At 40.0% G+C, this 19,151-nt stretch overlaps 1 protein-coding gene across 2 annotated transcripts in view; it reads right to left on the bottom strand.

Moving 5' to 3' along the window:
• Spata16 (spermatogenesis associated 16) overlaps positions 1 to 19,151 on the bottom strand; it is a 333,223-nt gene that overhangs the window by 279,299 nt on the left and 34,773 nt on the right. For both annotated transcript variants that reach the window (XM_004652337.2, XM_045130002.1), the window contains one exon: positions 17,510 to 18,144. In XM_004652337.2, coding sequence (XP_004652394.1) covers positions 17,510 to 18,127 — 618 coding nt within the window. In that variant the 5' untranslated portion in view covers positions 18,128 to 18,144. The remainder of the gene's footprint in view (positions 1 to 17,509; positions 18,145 to 19,151) is intronic.

Here is a 19,151-nt window from a genome sequence, read left to right on the forward strand (position 1 = left end):
AGTGAGACCCTCTCTAAGACTCCCATGGACCCCCTCTAGAGTCACCCTTTCTCTAACACACACAAAATATTGTAGAGTACCAAGAAATTTAGACAGACTAATCTGGCCAACTGACAGGCTCCTGGTTACTCTCCCCATCCCCCACTGCCATTTACTAAGACTTGACACCTGGGCTGTTTCCTCTTTGCTCTGTCTCAACATCTTCCTCAGTGAGTTCGCTTTAATGTTGTGACTACTGACTTTTCTAGCCTTCAGTTTAGCAGCCCCATTTTCCCACACTGGTATTTGTTCCAAGTATTCTGCCTCAGAGTTATGTATAGCTTCGTCACCAAGCCTCCCCCTTCTTTCAGCTTTTCTACTCTCAAATCTTCAAATACCTTTCCTGGACAAGTTGGCTGTACTCTCAGTCTGACAGCTCTGTGCTGTCCATTTCCTATCCAGCCCAGAGCCATAAGTCTCCATTATCATCACTGTCAGCACTCATGTTCTGCTTGCCAATCCTCCTTCTTCACATTGGCTTAAGTCTGAGTCTTTACTGTGAAGCCTAAGGTCCCAGGTTCGATTCCCCAGTACCCACATAAGCCAGATGAACATGGTGGTATATGTGTCTGGAGTTTGTTTGGAATGGATAGAGGACCTGGTGTGCCCATTCCCTCTCTCTCTCTCTCTCTCTCTCTCTCTTTCTCTCTCACTCAATCTCTCTCTCCCTCACTCTCTCTCAAATAAATAAATAAATAAGAATAATGGAGGCAGGCATGAGGGAAAAAAGGGTACCAACAGATGATGTATCCATATGAGACATGTAAATTAATAATAAACATTAAAAATAAATTTAAAAAGAAGTTCAGGGCTAGGTTTGCAATGCTGGTAGAAATCAACCAACCAAGAGCAGCCTGTGGGAAAAAAGAGGTTTATTTTGGCTTACAAGCTCAAGGGAGAAGCTCTATGATGGCAGGAAAAATAATGGCATGAGCAGAGGGTTGACATCACCCCGTGGCCAACATAAGGTGGAGAATAGCAACACAAGGGTGTGCCAAACACTGGCAAGGGGAAACTGGCTATAATACCCATAGCCGACCCCCAACAATACACTCCCTCCAGGAGGCGTTAATTCCCAAATCTCCATTCACTGGGAACCTAGCATTCAGAACACCTAAGTTTATGGGGGACACCTGAAGAACAGACAAATCAAACTACCTTTAGGGTTCTCGGTGGCACCCTGAAGACAATCACCTACCTTCAGTTTATTATCACTAACGATTCATGTTCCCCTTGCTCAGCAAGTCCCATTAGTCCCTATAGTCTGTTCAATGTATGGCTTCAAGTTTCAAATTTCTCAACTGCTTTCAACTCCATTAACAGGCAGAGTTGGAGCCTGCAGATGTAGATCAGTAACAGAGTGCTTGCCTAGCATGCAAAGCTCTGGGTTCCCATCCCAGCACAACACAAAACCAGGTTTGGCAGTGTGTGCCTGGAATCCAAGCACTTAGGAGGAGGAGGAGGGAGGTTCAGAAGTTCAAAGTCCCTCCTTGGTTACAAAAAGAGTTTAAGGCTCAAGACCAGCCTGGGATACAGGAGATCCTACTGTAAGAGAAAAAGTCGGAGTGAAAAATTCTGTCAATGCGTATCAAGTCTTCCTGAATCCGTGAAACAGACTCCTTATGTCTGCATGTTTGAACTGTCTCTTCTTGCCCCACTTCCAGACCCCTAGCCCTTCACACACTTCTCCTGACACCCGAGGAATCCCACACCTTGGATTATCTTCTCATTTACTTTCCCTTTTTCACTTTTGCCTCTTACAATGTTATCTGCTCAGTGTTCATATTCTTTCTTCCCCGTGTATGTATGTGTGTATGAGGTACATGTTTGAGCACAAGTGTGCATGTGGGGGGAGGGAGGGGTGGGCTGTGCCTGTGTGTGGGGTGAGAGGGTGATGTTGGACGTTTTCTTCAACTACTCTTCATCTTGAATATTGAGGTAGGGTCTCTTACTTGAGGAAGAGCTCCTTGATAGTTTAGGTAACCAGCTTGTCCCAGGGATCCTCTGTCTGTCTCCCAAGCACTAGGATTACAAAAGGGCCTATATGCTCAACCAGCATTTTACATAGGTGCTGGGGATCTGAACTCCAGTTCTGAAGTTTGCATAGCAAGCCATCTCCGCATCCCCTTAAAACAAATTAAAGATCTGCCCATCTACATATGCTCCTCAGGCTACTGTCCCCTCTGCCATTCCCTTTCTGGAAGTGACAAGCAGTCGGCCTCTGATTACCAGCAAATCGGCTTTCTGTTTCAGATGCCGGCTTAGGCTTCTTGGTTTAGCAGGGGTCACTAAGATTACATCCTATGCTCAACCACACAACGGGTGTGAACACAAGCTGTCAGTCCATGTTAGGCTTGCTAAGATTTGCTCTCTATATAGAACACATGGTCAGTGTAGCATTTCATGTCAAAACTACTTAATTCCCAAGCTTGTTAAAACTATAGTATGGCCAGGTGTGGTGGCGCACACCTTTAATCTTGGGAGGTAGAGGTAGAAGGATTGCTATGAATTCAAGACTAGCCTGAGATTAGACCAGAGCAAGACCTTAACTAAAATAAGTAAGTAAGTAAATAAATAAATCCAATAACAAAAAACTGTAGTATGTCAATTCTTGAAGAACAGTCTTCTTGGTTGGCTTGCAGTGATAGTTTTAAACATTTCCTCCTTAAACAACAAGCAAGGTATTCTTCCCTCGAAATTCTACTCCTTGGAACTTCAGAACTGGCTATTTTCCAGTCTTGGAGTAACCTTTTGCAGTTCCCCACTATCAATTTAGTTTTAACATTTCTTAATCTGGGCACCATCCCTTTCCTAGTAATCCATGAGCTTCAGAATTCTTTCCTTGTCTTCTTTTTTTAACATTATTGTTATTACATTAACTAGAAATTTCCTATGGATGCATTATGTGTTGGTATCACCACTTCCCTCCTCCCTTCCCCCACTTCACCAAAGGCCCTCCTTAGTGGGATGGCTCATATTCACCATGGAGTTGTTGGTTATGAGTTGTGAGCAGCAGTCAGTCAGTAATTGTGGGGGGAGGAGAGGCAGTGCCTCTTAATATTATCTCCCAACCTGTGGCACTTACATTCTTTCTGCCCCCTCTTCTGCAAAATTCTCTGAGCCTTGGTGGGCATGCTTTAAGTCTATTTTAGTGTTGAGCTCTCAGAAGCTTCTGGATTTCTGTTTGGGTATATTTTGGGAAGCCTAAGTGACTGTCTCCATCACCCTGGTCCAAGTTGTCAGGCTAGCTATGAAAGCAGCACTCTTGCTCGTCTTGCCCATTCCTCTGTGCTTTCACCTGGGCTCCAGAGGCTGTGTAAGAGGTGGTTCATCTGCTGACAGGAGTCAGCTATCTTGTTCTTGTCTTATTGATAAGATTTTGGTTGTCCTCAGTTCTTGCTGCTCTATTCTTGCATTGGAGGTAGAATCAGGCAGCAGTGATTCTACCTCTGTCTTTGGTGGTGAGTCTCTGTTCCACCGCTGCCCCTGCCCCTTCCCCGGGTTACACACAGAACCCACGGGCTATGTATTCTTCTGATTCAGCTGCACTGTGCTTCTTCTAAAGTTCTCCAAAGTGTCTCACCTGCCATTGAGGTTCACCCTTCCTCCCCTCCTCCCACCTTTATTGCCTTTTCATCCTTCTGCTTGCCTTCTTTGTTTTTACTAATGTCACTTTTCTGGCTCTGTTCTTTCATTTCTCATCTGAATGATCTCACATACACTCTTAATGGCTTCTAGTATTTTCTCTTTCAATCTGGCTTCTAAACCAGTGGTTTTTACACTTTGACCAAGATCCATGACAAGTATGATTTACGACCAACACACCCTGTGCATGTGTGCATGCACACACGTATCTCAACAACCAAATACCTGTCATGCAACATCCCTTCAAAACAGATGAGGAACAAGGTAGTTTTTCGTTTTTCTGATATGTAGTTAGCTTGGAACTGGCACACAGAGACATGGATGCTAACTTGCCTGCTGTGTCAGGACTAGAACCCATGTCTGATCCAGGCTCATCCATGATGGCTATAAGCATCAACTGGGGTGACAGCTTCTTGCTTCTTTCTCAACCATTCCCAAGCTTAGCACACAAGTGGGCTGGACCTTCCTGAGTCTGCCTCTTGAGCCCACCAACCAAACAGGACCCTCTGTTAGGCCCCTAAGTCTGATGAAGAGGTTCATCCTAATTGGATGTCTGATCCATACAAATGGGCCTGAGCCATGTGTGAGCTCTCCTGGCTGTGCTGGTTATTGGCTCTTGGTCCCTTACCACTCTCTAATCTCGTTCTTTCCCAGTATTCCCCTCCTAGCAGGTTTTCCTGCTTTGTTTCCCCCTCTAATTCTCCCTAACTTTCATAATTCATAAATTGCTCTTATAATTCTCTTGTTTTCTTTGGTTACCTGGATAAGGACATGAAGTTGGGGTCCACTGGCCTGGGGTCTCCTACATTTTTATGGAAATCTGGCCCCTCCCAAGACCCCACTTTGGCATCATTTTTACTCCCATGTCACCAACAAGTTGACAGAGCAGTGAGAAAGTGGTTAGTTAGTGATTTGTGACCCATTTCTTGGTATAACTTATCCCACAAATCAATGATCAATTATTCATAAACCAGTAGCATGGTCATCTTCATTACCATTAACCAAAAGAAATGCTTCAGTGTTTTCTTATATGTGGGTAAGGATATAGTTTGGTAGTGACATTTAAGGATTTATGTGCCTAGTGTTCTAGGTATTCATAACAATTCATATAAACTAAGGAAGCCACACTGAGACAGTGCAAAGAAAATCTATTTGTTTCCTTTTTTATTACCCCCTGCCTAACTAAATCCTATTCTCTGATAGTAACAGAATCATCTCCCAAGTGGAGAAAAAAATCTCTATTTCAGTGAATGTCAAATGAAGCCACAGGAGAGCTAAACAACTAACTCGAAATTGAATCAGAAGTTTTCCTCTAACGCCGTTCTACATAGCAGAATCAAGAGAGTAACCAAGAGCTCACTTGGTGTTATGTTTCTCTGACAAAGGAAAGTGGATTCCATCCACTCAGGGCTGACAAGGTCAGTATGAAGTTCAAACTGTATGATGTGTGAAGGCAGGGAAGAAGGGTGAGGACAGAAGACAGGGAATTGCTGGTTTTCATTTTATTTAGCTCTGGTCACCCTGCAATAAATTTAGAAAATAAAATAAAATGGGAGAGTGGGGGTAGTACTTGTTAACATAAAATGTAAACCATAAAATGGACCTAAGATGGTAAATCTTAGGCTTTGCATCTGTGATATTTTTTCTATAGCTAATAAGAAATTAAAAGAAAACATGTTATTTCAGGCCTGCCTTAAGAGATAATTTTTTCCTATGGAATTTAATATGGGAATTGAATTGAAGTAAACTTGCTAAAAAACAAAGACACTGGAATTTTTAAATGTATTTTTATTATTAGATATGGATATATTTTATATGTAAACATCACATGTTAGTACCATCCTTTCCCTCCTCCCTGACTTTTTCTGAAGAGGCCTTCCTCATTGAGGATGCAGGTCAACCACATGGGAATTGTGGGTCATGCAGTATGGGCAGCAGGACCTAGAGAGTCAAACATGGACCTTTAGGTGCTTCAGGCAAGCACCTTAACTGCTAAGCCCTCTCTCCAGCTCTACTTCGTGCATCTTCATGTGGGTACTGGAGAACCAAACCTTGGTCGTTAGGCTCTGCAGGCAAACACCTTAACTGCTTCTCCAGTCTGAAGATCTAATTGATAAGTTCCCCAAAACTATTAAAAAAATGTAGGGCCAGGCATGATGGTGCAAGCCTATTTATAATCTTGTCGTTTTAGTAGGTTGATACAGTTATCCTCATAAGATCACTACATATTGCATATTTTTACTGATACTCCCCACAGAATCATTTGTGAGCAGCTCCTCCAACTGGCATGTGGCCTGGCTAATTGTTTTTAGTTTCATTTTTTTTTTCAGGTCTGGTTTCACTGTGTAGCTCAGGGTGGTCTATATTTGTGATTGCTTTCTTTTCACATTTATACCCTACAAACCTAGGGGAAATACGAACAATCCCACTGAGTAGGGCCCTCCATGGAATGGGGGCATGGAAGATGGATATATCAAACTTACATATGATGTATCCATACAACTTTCTAATGAACAAAAAGAATTATACCTATTATAGGTGATTTAAGAGGAAGAAATGGATGGGTATCCTCTATGCTAGTGGGTTTTCAGCCTTTAAGTATTTAACACTTGAACTTGGAAATTAAAGGTATCAATGTTCTAGCTGTAGCCTTTGTCTGGATCCTAGGTGTGTGTGTCATATTCTCTGAAAGTTGCTTAGATATCCATGGGCATTCCTTAGTCCTCCAGGTAATTATATTGAAAAACTATGGGAGGAGGGACTTTTGTGTGTTTGTGTGTGTGTGTGTGTTGTTGTTGTTGTTTTGTTTTTTTGATGTAGGGTCTCACTCTAGCTCATGGCAATCCCCCTACTTCTGCCTCTCGAGTGCTGGGATTAAAGGCATGCATCACCATGCCCAGCTATGGAGGAGGGATTTCTTTATGGAATCTAATTTTTCACTCATTTATGAAATTATACAAAAATTACAGTATAAACTATAGAAGATTCTTCTATTCACACTGTATTAGTTCCTTCTTTTTATTTTAAAAATATTTTATTTGTTCCTTTGAAAGAAAGGGAGATAGAGGCAGATAGAGTGAGGCACACCAGTACCTTGAGCCACTCCAATGAACTTCAGATACAAACACCACCTTGTGCATCTGGCTTTACCTGGGCAAAGGGGAATTGAACTTGGGTCCTTTGGCTTTGCCAGCAAGTGCTATTTCTCCATCCCAGTTCCTTTTTTTTTTTTTTTTTTTTCTGTGATGAAAAGAAACAAGACAAGAAACACCTGGAAGGAGGAGGGTTATTTTGGCTCATAGTTCAAGAGGACGCAGCTCATCGAGGTGGGAGAGTATGACAGCAGAAGCATGAGGCAGCTGCCCAGCACTTCTGCAGTCAGGAAGCAGACTGCAAAGATGCTTGTTGTTTTGTACTTGCTTTGTACTCAGTCTGGGATTCCAGCCCATGGAATGGTCCCACTCAGGTGAATCTTCCTACCTCAATCAACCTAAAATATTTAGACTCTCCCTAACAGACATGCCCAGAGATTTGTCACCATGGTGATTCAAATTGACAACAGAGATTAATTATCACACATCTGTGCACTCTCTACCACCATATGAGGACTGGGAAAACATGGTTCTCTCTGAGATAACCAGTGTATACCTGGCAAGTGATTACATGGCCTTTTTTCTACTCTTCCGGTCTTTTAGAATCCCCCCATACCCCACTCACAAGTTCTCCCTTGTTATCAGCCCTGTATACAGAAGGCAATTGCTGTGCCTTTCCCTGTTGTATCAATGGCTGCTTTCACGAGAGCAGGGTGAGAGGCTTTGCAGGAGTCAGAACAGTTAGGGCAGGTGTGCCGCACAACCAGGGCCATCAAGAGGAACCCTCTGTAGTAACAGGGGCTGATCAAATGGAGGTATTGCCTTAGGAGGCCTTCACAATTCTCATCACTTGATAATAATATTCAGTTACTTAAATATATTTTCTTTTAACCAATAGTCAACTTGTGTCTGAGTATCTTTAAATCTTTTAATCTTTTTGGTTCCATTTGGGATGGCATAATGACAGCTGGAACTAATTATGTTATAATGCTATAGGTAAGCAGTATTTCTAAATGTCTACTTTACAAAAAATTCTTCTTTTAAACAATACAATGAACAAAACATTAAAATAATACATAACCTAGAAATGCAAACTAAGCCTCATCACTCAGACATTAGGACTCTAATCCTTGGGTCTGCTTTTTTGGAACAGGCATAACATTTTCTTTGCATTTGCTTTCCCAGCATCTCCACTATGTCAGGCCAAAAAAGTTGGGGAATGTTAGTAATATTAATATGTGTTTTCTCTTAGTATTGTAAAATGCAATTTTCTAGAGACCTACTTGGCTTAGTGTCTAATAATAGAAAAATACCTAGTTTTAGTCTTGAACTTTTGAGGTTAGGAGAAAAACTCCTTTTGTGTTTTAATCCCAAAAAAATTTGCTAACATATTTTTCAAATATCTTTTATCACTAAATACTTTCTGGTTATGGACAGAACAAAGCTGGTGACAATCAAACTAAAAGGTGTAATATCTAATCCTGAACATTCAGAGTTCATCAGTTTATATCTGGCAACTAAGAAAAGTGAACTATTTCTGGCATAATAATTTGTGCATTTAAGTGAAGGCTTATATTTTTGTCATAAGCAGCTAGTAATTTAAAATAGTGTTTGATTAATATTATTCTTCAAAAGTGGAATGAAGTAGAAAATGATGCATTATAATTAAAAATAGACTACATTAGATAGAGTACATATGTACTCAGGACCACGCCTAGTTCCTTGTGGATGCTAGAAAGACACTATAAGACTATCACTTTTTAATGTTAGTCAACAAAGGAAAGGATTACTGGGTTGGATTAGCAATGTTAGCAAACAAGTCAGTAAAAACCCCAGGGAGTGCTAAAATTTTAAATTAAATGCACACCATACTGTGTGTGTGTATGTGTGGGTAACTGGACCAATATTATGAAGACTTATACAGAATTTAGTTTCATCATGCTTTTTAAAAAGTTTTTTGTTTATTTTTATTTATTTATTTGAGAGCGACAGGCATAGAGAGAAAGAGGCAGATAGAGAGAGAGAGAGAGAGAGAGAGAGAGAGAGAGAGAATGGGCGTGCCAGGGCCTCCAGCCACTGCAAACGAACTCCAGACGCATGCACCCCCTTGTGCATCTGGCTAACTGGGTCCTGGGGAATCGAGCCTCGAACTGGGGTCCTTAGGCTTCACAGGCAAGTGCTTAACCACTAAGCCATCTTTCCAGCCCTAGTTTCATTATGTTTTATTCTTTACTTTTTGCTCATATATATGTGGGTGGGTTATGTGTGTGTTTGTATATAGGCATAGGCCTCAATTATCATCTTGTTTATTTAAACATGTTCTAAGGGGTTAAGAAAGTTGCTCAAAGAATAAAATAGCACTAAACAGATAACTTGACTCCAAATTCAACATCTTCTTAGTCACAGCTCTGGACTCATGTGGTGGCTAGGTGTGGAGCTAGATGTAGAGAATGGCTTCCTGACAACTTGTTCAAGACACGAGGACAGTCATTTGTCATCCAACTAGTGGTGGTGGGGGCAGTTGTGTTTTTGCTACTCTGAGTGGTTCTGGACACAACAGCATGGACATTTGGAGGCTTGTTTGAAATGAAGCATCTGGTATGTCATGTAATGTGTCAGATTTGCATTTTAAACAATAAAACCTTAGGCACATTACAGTATGAAGAGCACTATGGAAAAAAAATTCCAGACATGAAAACAGTTTGTTCATCGGAATTTAATCTTGACCCTGACACAGACTATGAGGCACTTTCAGGAAGTTAATTAACCTTTCAAGACATCAGTTTCTTCACCTATTGATATGGGAGGGCTGTTAACATGTATCTCTTAGAGAGTTACTACTTCAAGGATTTATTTAAATAAGAATACTTATGATCAGTAAGGTTTAAGACCTGTGTACTTCCTTCCCAGCACTGTTGTCTTTGTTTTTCTTGATGACAGCCATGCCCACTGGGGTGAGATGGGATCTCCAGGAAAATTTAATTGACATTTCTTTGATGGCTAATAATATTGAACGTATTTGCAAATATTTATTGGTGATTTGGATTTCTTTTGAGAACCGTCTATTCCATTCAGTAGCCTATTTGCTGATTGCATAAGTTTTGGTATGTTTTGGGAAGTTATTTTTTTATACATAGATTATAGCTACCACTCCCCTATCAGATGAATGGCTGGAAAAATGTCTCTCATTCTAGTGATGTGAGGAAACTGGAACCCTTATACACTGCTGGTGGGAATGAAAAATGGTACAGCCACTATGAAACTCAGTGTAGAGGGTTCCTTAAAAAATTGAAAATATGAACTGGAGAGATGTCTTAGAATTTAAGGGACTTGACTATGAAGCCTAAGGACCCAGGTTCAATTCCCCAGAACCCACATAAGCTACATGCAGAAGGTGACACATGCGTCTGGAGTTCTCTCTTTCTCTGGAGTTCATTTACAGTGGCTAGAGGCCCTGTTGTGCCCATTCTCTCTCTCCCCCCTGAAATAAATAAATAAATTATATATATATAAGTTATATATATATAATTTATTTGATATATATATAATTTATTTGATACATATATATATAATTTATTTGATATATATATATATATATATATATATATATATATATATATATGATTTATTTGATAGTGACAGAGAGAGAAAGGCAGACAGGGAGAGAAGAGAGAGAATGGGTGCGCCAGGGCCTCCGGCCACTTCAAATGAACTCCAGACGCGTGCGCCCCCTTGTGCATCTGGCTAACGTGGGCCCTGGGGAACTGAGCCTCGAACCGGGGTCCTTAGGCTTCACAGGCAAGTGCTTAACCACTAAGCCATCTCTCCAGCCCTAAATAAAATATTTTTAAAACTGAAATATATCTACAATATGATTCAGCTATAGTGATCCTGGATATATTCAAGGGACTCTACATCAACGTGATCAACATTTGATAGATTTTCTTGCTTATTCATGCTTAGAGATTCATGCTTATTGTTGTACTATTCACAACAGCCACAATATGGTACCAGCCTAGATGTCTATCAACAGATGAATGGATGAATAAAATATAGGACATATGTGCAATCAGATTATATTCAGTTGCAAAGTGAAATTATGATGTTTTTAGGAAAATAATGTAACTGGAGATTGTTATATTAAGTGAAGGAAGCCAGGATCAAAAAGATTAGCATCATGTGTTTTCTCTCATGCAGAATATATATTTAAATTGTGTGTGTGTGTGTGTGTGTGTGTGTGTGTGTGCGCGCGCGCGCTCGTGTGTGTGTAGGACATGAAAACTGAAAGGGGACCATGAAAGGACAGGAAGAAGTCTAAAGGGGTATAAGGGAAGGTGATAGAAAATATATATATATATATATATAAATCAGGAAAGTAGCAGGGAGCTATTTGTAGGGAGGAAGAGACCAACAAGGGGGAGAAGGGCATTGGGAAGGCAGTGAGGGGTGTATATAAGAACAAAATATAACGACAGACATGTATGAAAATGTCACAAAGAGACCCATTCCATTGAATGCTAGCAAAACATTAATAATATAAAAAAGAGAGAAAAGTACTGTGTGCTGAAATAAGATGAAAACCCTCATGTGTGATAAAACAGCTCACTTGAGAATTGGGTGAACTCCAGTTTCTTGACTGTGTTGCACAATGAAATACCTGTGTTAGTATCCATTTAAATTAAGCTTTCTGGGATATCCACATTGCTATACCCTAGAGATTTGCTTCAGAATTACTCTCAGTAGAGCAATTATAGGTGAGGCTGCCCTATAATGAGATATCTTTGCTACTTCATTAGATAAACCCCCTTGAATGGGCTCCAAAATGGACCTGCCTCGTACCAAATTCCATTACACTGGAGATAATCTTATCAGAAGGCCCTGGTGTGGGCTCAGTTGTCCTGGATACCTAACATTTACCATAAGAGGAATGTGTTCTAGAACAAAGATTCCCAAAAGCTGGTTCTCAGACCAGTGCTTTACTGACCCAAAGCGAAATGGAAAATAAAGACAACTTAGTGAGCTTTCTATAAAATTAAATCTATTTTTAAAATGTCCTTCATTCTGAGAGTATGACCTTTTCCATTTTCTTTCTGTCTTTCTCCTTTCTTGGTGTAAAACTGCTCCATATTTAATGAAATAATGACAGTAATGGAAAGTCATTTTTGCAATGCTCTTGTCCAACACACAGTGTCAGTCATTCTCCCCAACCAACTCTGAAGTTTTTTTTTTGTTGTTGTTGTTGTTTTTTTATTACAGCTCTTTGAACTTCCAAAATTCTGAATCATTGGTATAGAAACAATTGCTATGAAGGAAAGTCTTTCTTACAAAGTCAGTGTTGGCAGAGAAAAGCACTGGAGGCCAAACTCCACAGTATAAATTGGAGAGTAAATGTGTTAGCATTCACTAGAACAAAATTTTTTTTTAATTTTTTTTGGTTTATTTTTATTTATTTATTTGAGAGCAACAGACAGAGAACGAGGCAGAGAGAGAGAGAGAGAGAGAGAGAGAGAGAGAGAGAGAGACAGAGTGGGCGCGCCAGGACTACCAGCCACTGCAAACGAACTCCAGATGCGTGCGCCCCCTTGTGCATCTGGCTAACGTGGGACCTGGGGAACCGAGCCTCCAACCAGGGTCCTTAGGCTTCACAGGCAAGCGTTAACCACTAAGCCATCTCTCCAGCCCTAGAACAAAATTTTTAAGCTAATCAATTTATAAAGAGAAAAAGTTTGTTTTGGCTCACAGTCTTGGAGATTTCAGTTCATGACATTGTTTTAGGACTGTGGTATTGTAGTATGCCACATCAGAAGCACAGGTTTGCCACATCAGAAGAAAATGGTGGTACAAGCTGTTTACATTATGAGCCAGGGAGAAGAGAAACAGGAAGGGGCTGGAGTCAAATGAACACTGCAGGGACACACTCAATGACCGAAAGTTCTCTCACTAGACCTTACAAAGGTTCCCTACCTCCCAAAACACCTTCCGTGGGGACCATGACTTCAATCCATGGGCTTTGGATGACATTCAGAATCCATACTTTCATTGTACACCTATTCGGTTAGGCATGCACAAAGCACAGAATTCCTCTAACTGTCACATGTAAGACTACACAGGGTATGCAAATTTGGATTCTGCAGTGTGGAATTCTATATATCTAATGAACTCATACACTCAGAGGTACAGAATCCAGAATGTCTGGGTTCAGATCCAGGCTCTGGACTTTTGGCTAGGGTCCCATGAGGTCTCTTAGTTTCCTTACTAGCAATAGCATAATACTAGACCAAATGGAAGAAGGAATGCAGAACATAGTACCTAACACTCACAAGATTTTCATAGCTGCAAGTTATTACTTAAGTGTTCAGATCAGTGACTTAAACATATTATAAAAGACCAGCACCTCAAGAAATTTCTTCCTATGAGGGGCAGTTGGAATGCAAAGTTCTATTTGGTGAGGAACAAGCCTTGCTCTAGTTACCTGGACAGGTTCATGTGGGACATTAGAAGCTATGAATGTTAAAGCTGCAATCAGATATATTCCAATTTAAAAAAGGCAGACAGTTTTTAGTTATTAAAAATCTGATTAAGGTGGGAACAATAGTCTTGGTTAGGTTGCATGCCACAAATGCAGAGCCTTTGACTTTTTGTGTTTTTTTTTAGTATTTACTCTGTGACTAGAAACCTGATTACTATGCCCTTGGACATTTATAATTTTCTAGTTTTTCTTAATTAGTATCCTCACCGCAAAAGAAAAGCTAGAGTGTTTACTGACTAGTCTTTCTCTACATTTTATTGGCAGCAAAGCAATTTATTAAATAGTAGTGTATGTTGCCTAATATGCAAATACAATGACATGGAGTTAATCTTGTATTTTTCCTCATAGATGCCCTACAATTTTTATAGTGAGTGCATTAGTATAGCCACCTTCTAAAAAATTATAGGGAAATAACATGTAGCATGAAAATAATATGAATTAGTGATCCTATCTCCAGTTCATGCCTTTTGCTCTAATAATGGTTTAGCTTCAGATATGAATATAAACACTAGAGAAAATGATGGCTGATTTGAATAAAATTTGAAAACAATTGATCATTTCGCCAGAGTTAAGAACTAATATTACCTGTATGGCTGTTTCACATTTATATGGTTAAAACAAGACCCACTAAAATATGTTATTTCATCAAGCATATTTAAATGAATGCCAGCTATTTTCTGAATTGCTGAAAGTTGCCTTCTTGTTAGGAGTTAAATTGTTTTCTGAATCGTTGCATACCATTTCCATTAATCAACAGCATTTTATTATAAATTTACCTACATAGGTAGTAACTTTTGAAAACAAAGGAAGTGACTGTTCTGTCAAGATCCCAATAAAGCAAACACATATAAAAGAATATTTATTATAGGCTTATTGATGCATTGGAAATAGTTATGGCAATCAATAAACATTTACAAAAGTCTAGGGCTTTGTCCAGTCTGTATCTGTTTTGTTTCTATGGTCCTATTTTGAACTACAAGCAAACCATTGTACACTCCCATAGCTGACTGTACAGCACCCACGTAGAAAGCATTTTATATGCGCTGTGATACTTCCCACATGGAAAGTACTCCATGGGAAAAGGCAATTATCCTTCCATATCTATTCCTTCCTGCTTCCTCAGTGATAAAATGCCTGAATATTTGGCCTGTTTGTCAGCTTCCCCTGGAGGTTGGTGTGGCCATATGATTGCATTCTGACCAGTGAGAAATCAATGAAAGTGGTGGCTTACAACACTGTGAAATGTGCTTACACCATGTTTCCCAATCTGTTCTCTTTTCCCCTATGGCTGGAATGTGAATGTGATGATATCCACGGGTGCAGCCATTATGACTGGTGAGCTCAAAGATGCCCCAAGAATGAAATAAAAGCTGATGTCTTGACAGTCGTATCATTCCACCCTTGATTACATACACTAATATAGGAGACATAAATTTCCATCTTCCTTCATATACTGATTTTAGATTTTCTTTCATTTGTAGCTTAAATATACCCAAAATTTATACAATCAAATATTTGCTGATGAGGGCTGGGGAGATAGGTCAGTGTTTAAATGTGCTTTCTTGCAAAGCATACCAGCCTGGGTTCAATTACTGAGCTCTCACATGAAAACTACTCATGGCCAGTCTCTTCTGTAGTGGGAAGAGACTGTCTCAGAGAAGGCTGAGTACAGACAACTCCTCTGTCCTCCACACATGCCCCTCACATGCCTGCATGTGTGCAACACACACACCAATAAATAAACAAATAAATAAATAAAATAATGGTGAATGATGTATCCCTCTTCTTTCAGAGGTGACAGTTATGACAGGTGATATCTGAGTCTCTATCATCCACCCTACTGAATTCATCAGAGGCATGTTGAGATATGACAAAAAGGGAGAGCTACATTAAATACCTCTGAAGAAAGCTGACATTTAGATGTTAAGTTCAGGTAAAGAAGGGTTAAAGAAGCTACAGATTCCTTCCAGTCCCAGTAGCTTTGGTTTATTAAGAGACATTCTAGGTAAGATTTCAAAGGTAACTCCCAAGATAATTAGACAAAAGCTAGGCCAGATGCCTAAGTTAAGTTTTGGTCTCAAAATAATTACCTTTGTTAATTACCAGTAATTAGTGTCAGCAGCATCTAAAAGTTTCCTAAAAAAAAAAAAAAAAAAAACAGGGGAGAAAGCAGAGGGAAGAGAGAGAGAGGTAAGGAGAGAGAGGGAGAAAGGAAGCGAGAGGGTAAAGGAGGAAAAGGAAGTGAGGAAGGGAGGGAAGACAACAGAAGAGGGGAGAAAAAGAAATAATGTATCTTTGGGTCTTCAAAACTGCTTCTGATTTTTCTCATTATGAGCACTAGGTTTTATAGAAAACTGGAAGCTTTCTTCAGTTAACACAGGTATCTCTTGCAGTAACTTTTACATGCATTTTCTTATTTTCATGTCCTTGTTTTCATTGCCAAAAATGATAAATTTCCCTATTTATGAATTGATATCTCAACCCTTCCCCACCATACAAACATCAGTCAATAATGGCCCCAGTGGAAATGCTCAGGGTTCACATGTTACCAGCTTGGGGACAGCTGGGGGTTTTCTCAGAAGCTGTGTAGAGCCAAGAGTTTCAGCACTTATTAATTATAATAGTCCTGAACAGAAATTTTGCATATAGCATCACACTTCTTGTCTTTGTGTGGATGACCCTTTATGAAAATAGAAATATTTAGAGACATATCTGTTTATATGCCACCTACTCACTCCATATCTAGTTGAGGAATCCTTTTTTTTTTTTTGTTTAGTTCCCTTAAAATATTTAGGGACAAGATTGTTTGCTATTTCCCATTAATAATTCATTACAGATTTGGTCATTTTACCTGCAAGTAACAGTGGATACAATGTTCTGTCTTTAAATATCCACTACAACATCTTACATTTGGCTCCTAACCACCCTTGTGTCCCCACAGCAAGTGAAGTGTTCCTTGCTGTCACCTTTATGTAAATGATTGCTTCAGTGAGTCCCTCAAGATGTGATGAGGAAGGAAACCATGCTTTTACTCACCTTTTAAATCTCCTGTGCCCAAGAGGCATCTATAGCATGCACTGAGATTCGTTTTTGTAATTAATGAAATATACAAACACCAATAATACCTGGCCAATGGGACTTCTTCCACAGCCTTAGTGAGTCACAAGACAACGTTACTTTTTCTCATGACTTCTGTGTTTAATAGAGCCACAGATTTATTTTAACCCACAGATGATTTCTTAATGCCAAGATGGTAACTGACTTTACCTGTTTACGAATGGCAAATTGCTTATTCACAAAGTTCACTAGAATGGGAAGAAAGAAGTTTAATGTCAAAGTAAATGGTATGCTGTATAAGTCCTGTATGTAAAGTACTGGTCCATGCTAAAAAGTAAAGGTGGTTATGTTTACTGCTGAGGACTACACACCAAAAAGGGACAGTTATGGGCTGAGAAGATGGGTCAGCAGTTAAAGGCACTTGCTTGCAAAGTCTGCCAGCCTGAGTTCAATCCCCCTGCATCCATGTAAAACCAGATGCAAAGTGGCTCACACATACATAATCCCAAACACCTATGGCAGAGGGAGGTGAGCCAATGAATTAGAAGCTTGTTGGCTAGTCAGTCTGGTGCTCATGCAGTGGTTATAAAAAGCGGGAGGAGCAGGGAGTCCCTGTCTCAAAAAGAAGGTAAAAGGAGAGGACAAACACCCTGAGGTTGTCCTGTAACCTCCATGCATGACCCCCCCCCCACCACCCTTCCGCAGGCACATGCCATACACATCACACACATGCATATAAATAATAAAAGGAAACAATTCTTGGCCTCACTGACTACCTGATTCTGTGGAATCTACATTCTACTGACTACCAGAGGACTAATACTTTATAGCTACTACAGGTATATATGTAAATTACTAAGCCAACTATGCTTTCACATATGTTGCCAGTCACTGCAGGGTTTGGAAACATATAAAAGCATAAGGTATACTTTAGGGTTATTTCTGCATGTCAAGTTCACACAAGCACATTAACTTACAGGCAAATCTTATTTCCCTTTATGTAAACTGGGAACAGTGTAATCCTGACATTAAATATTTTCACCCCACAATCAATGTTCATCACATTCGGATCAGAACCACTCAATGTAATTCAGTTTTCCCTTTTATGGCTTCCTGTCACCCACTATATTGACTTTCATCCCCATACCTCAAGTGCTGTTCTGAACTGTCCTGCTGCCAACGCATATTTCTTTTGTCTATAGCAGGTGCTGGCATCCTTTAAGGCTACCTGAAGCCATTTGTCCATTTGAGGCAGAAAGCTGAAATCAGGTGTGCCCAGAGGGTATTCTCGCTCAGCAGCTTGGCAGGTTGGCTGAAGGCCAGAACACATGAAGGACTGGCCAAACTCATAGCTCACGTCCTCTTCATCAACGTAGACCAGCTTCACCTCTACATCCATTACGCTCTTTAAGGGGATATGAGGCAGAGGCACCGTGACTATCTGACTGTCAAGTTCTATTATCTTTGCCTCTTTCTTTCCAGCTGGCCTTTCCTCACCTTCTGCCTTCCGTTTTAAGGCTACTTTCTCTAAGTCGTTGCTCTGCTTGTCTTTGAGGCTCTTTGCCACTTTGATTCTCTCAATTGTGATTTCTACTTGTTTGTCTCCACAGCTGCCTTTTTTAGTCTTGGGTGGAGTTTCCAGGCCGCTGGGTGATTTTGCTAAGGTGGGCAATTTCTTGCTTGTGCTGAGCTTTTTGGGAGCAAGTGGATCATGACAGAACTTCTTTACTGTATTCTCCAAATTCCTGCTGCTTCTGGGCTCCATTGATCCACCTCAAACTTCTGCAGGAGTGGGAAGATGGAAGATGATTAAGACAATTACCTTGCAAGTCTAGTAATTTAGTCTATAGTCAGTTCATTTAAGACAGTTTTATTTATTATAGATACTTATTAGCTTGAATACAAATATATTTTATATATTATATATACAATATACATATATATTATATATTTTTAATATATTTATTATAGATACTTATTAGCTTGAATACAAATATAAACAAATATATTTATACCATCCACTGACTTTTAGCCAGGCAATGTATGTTTTACAAAACTCACCAAGGTAAAACACACCAAGATACTCCCTTAAAAATATCCAGAGCTGAACAATATTGAAGGAGCATTTAAAAGCATCTTATTGACAATTTTCATACATGTGCATAACGTATTTTTAAGATGTTTTTACTTATTTGCAAGGACAGAGAAATCAAGGGGGAGTCTAGGCATGCCAGGGCCTCTTGCTGAACAAACTCCAGATGCATGCAGCACTTTGTGCATCTGGCTTTACATGGGTACTGGGGTGTTGAACTTGGGCCAGCAGATTTTGCGAGCAACTGCTTTAACCGCTGAACCATCTTCCTGGTCCTCATAATAGATTTTGATCATAACCCCTTCCCATTACCTTCTTTTGCCTCCCTTACCTCATCTTCCTCCCACTAAGTCCCTTCTTTCCAACTAGTGTACCTTTCATATTTTGATGTCTTTGTTTTTGCCCTCTTTTATCATCCATGAGAAACACTGACAGGCCCAATATTATGCAGGTCATATGCAGGTAATGACAATTGCTACTCATAGTCTGAATTTGAGAGTGAGAAAGAGGCAGAGAGAGAGAGAGAGAATGGGTGCTCCAGGGCCCCCAGCCACTGCTAACAAACTCCAGATGCATGAGCCACCTTGTACATCTGGCTTATGTGGGTCCTGGGGAATCAAACTTGGGTCCTTTGGCTTTACAGGTAAGCGCCTTAACTGCTAAGCCATGTCTCTAGCCCTCTTATATTCTTTCTGCT

Source organism: Jaculus jaculus, chromosome 11, assembly GCF_020740685.1.
Source record: "Jaculus jaculus isolate mJacJac1 chromosome 11, mJacJac1.mat.Y.cur, whole genome shotgun sequence".
NCBI lineage: Eukaryota > Metazoa > Chordata > Mammalia > Rodentia > Dipodidae > Jaculus > Jaculus jaculus.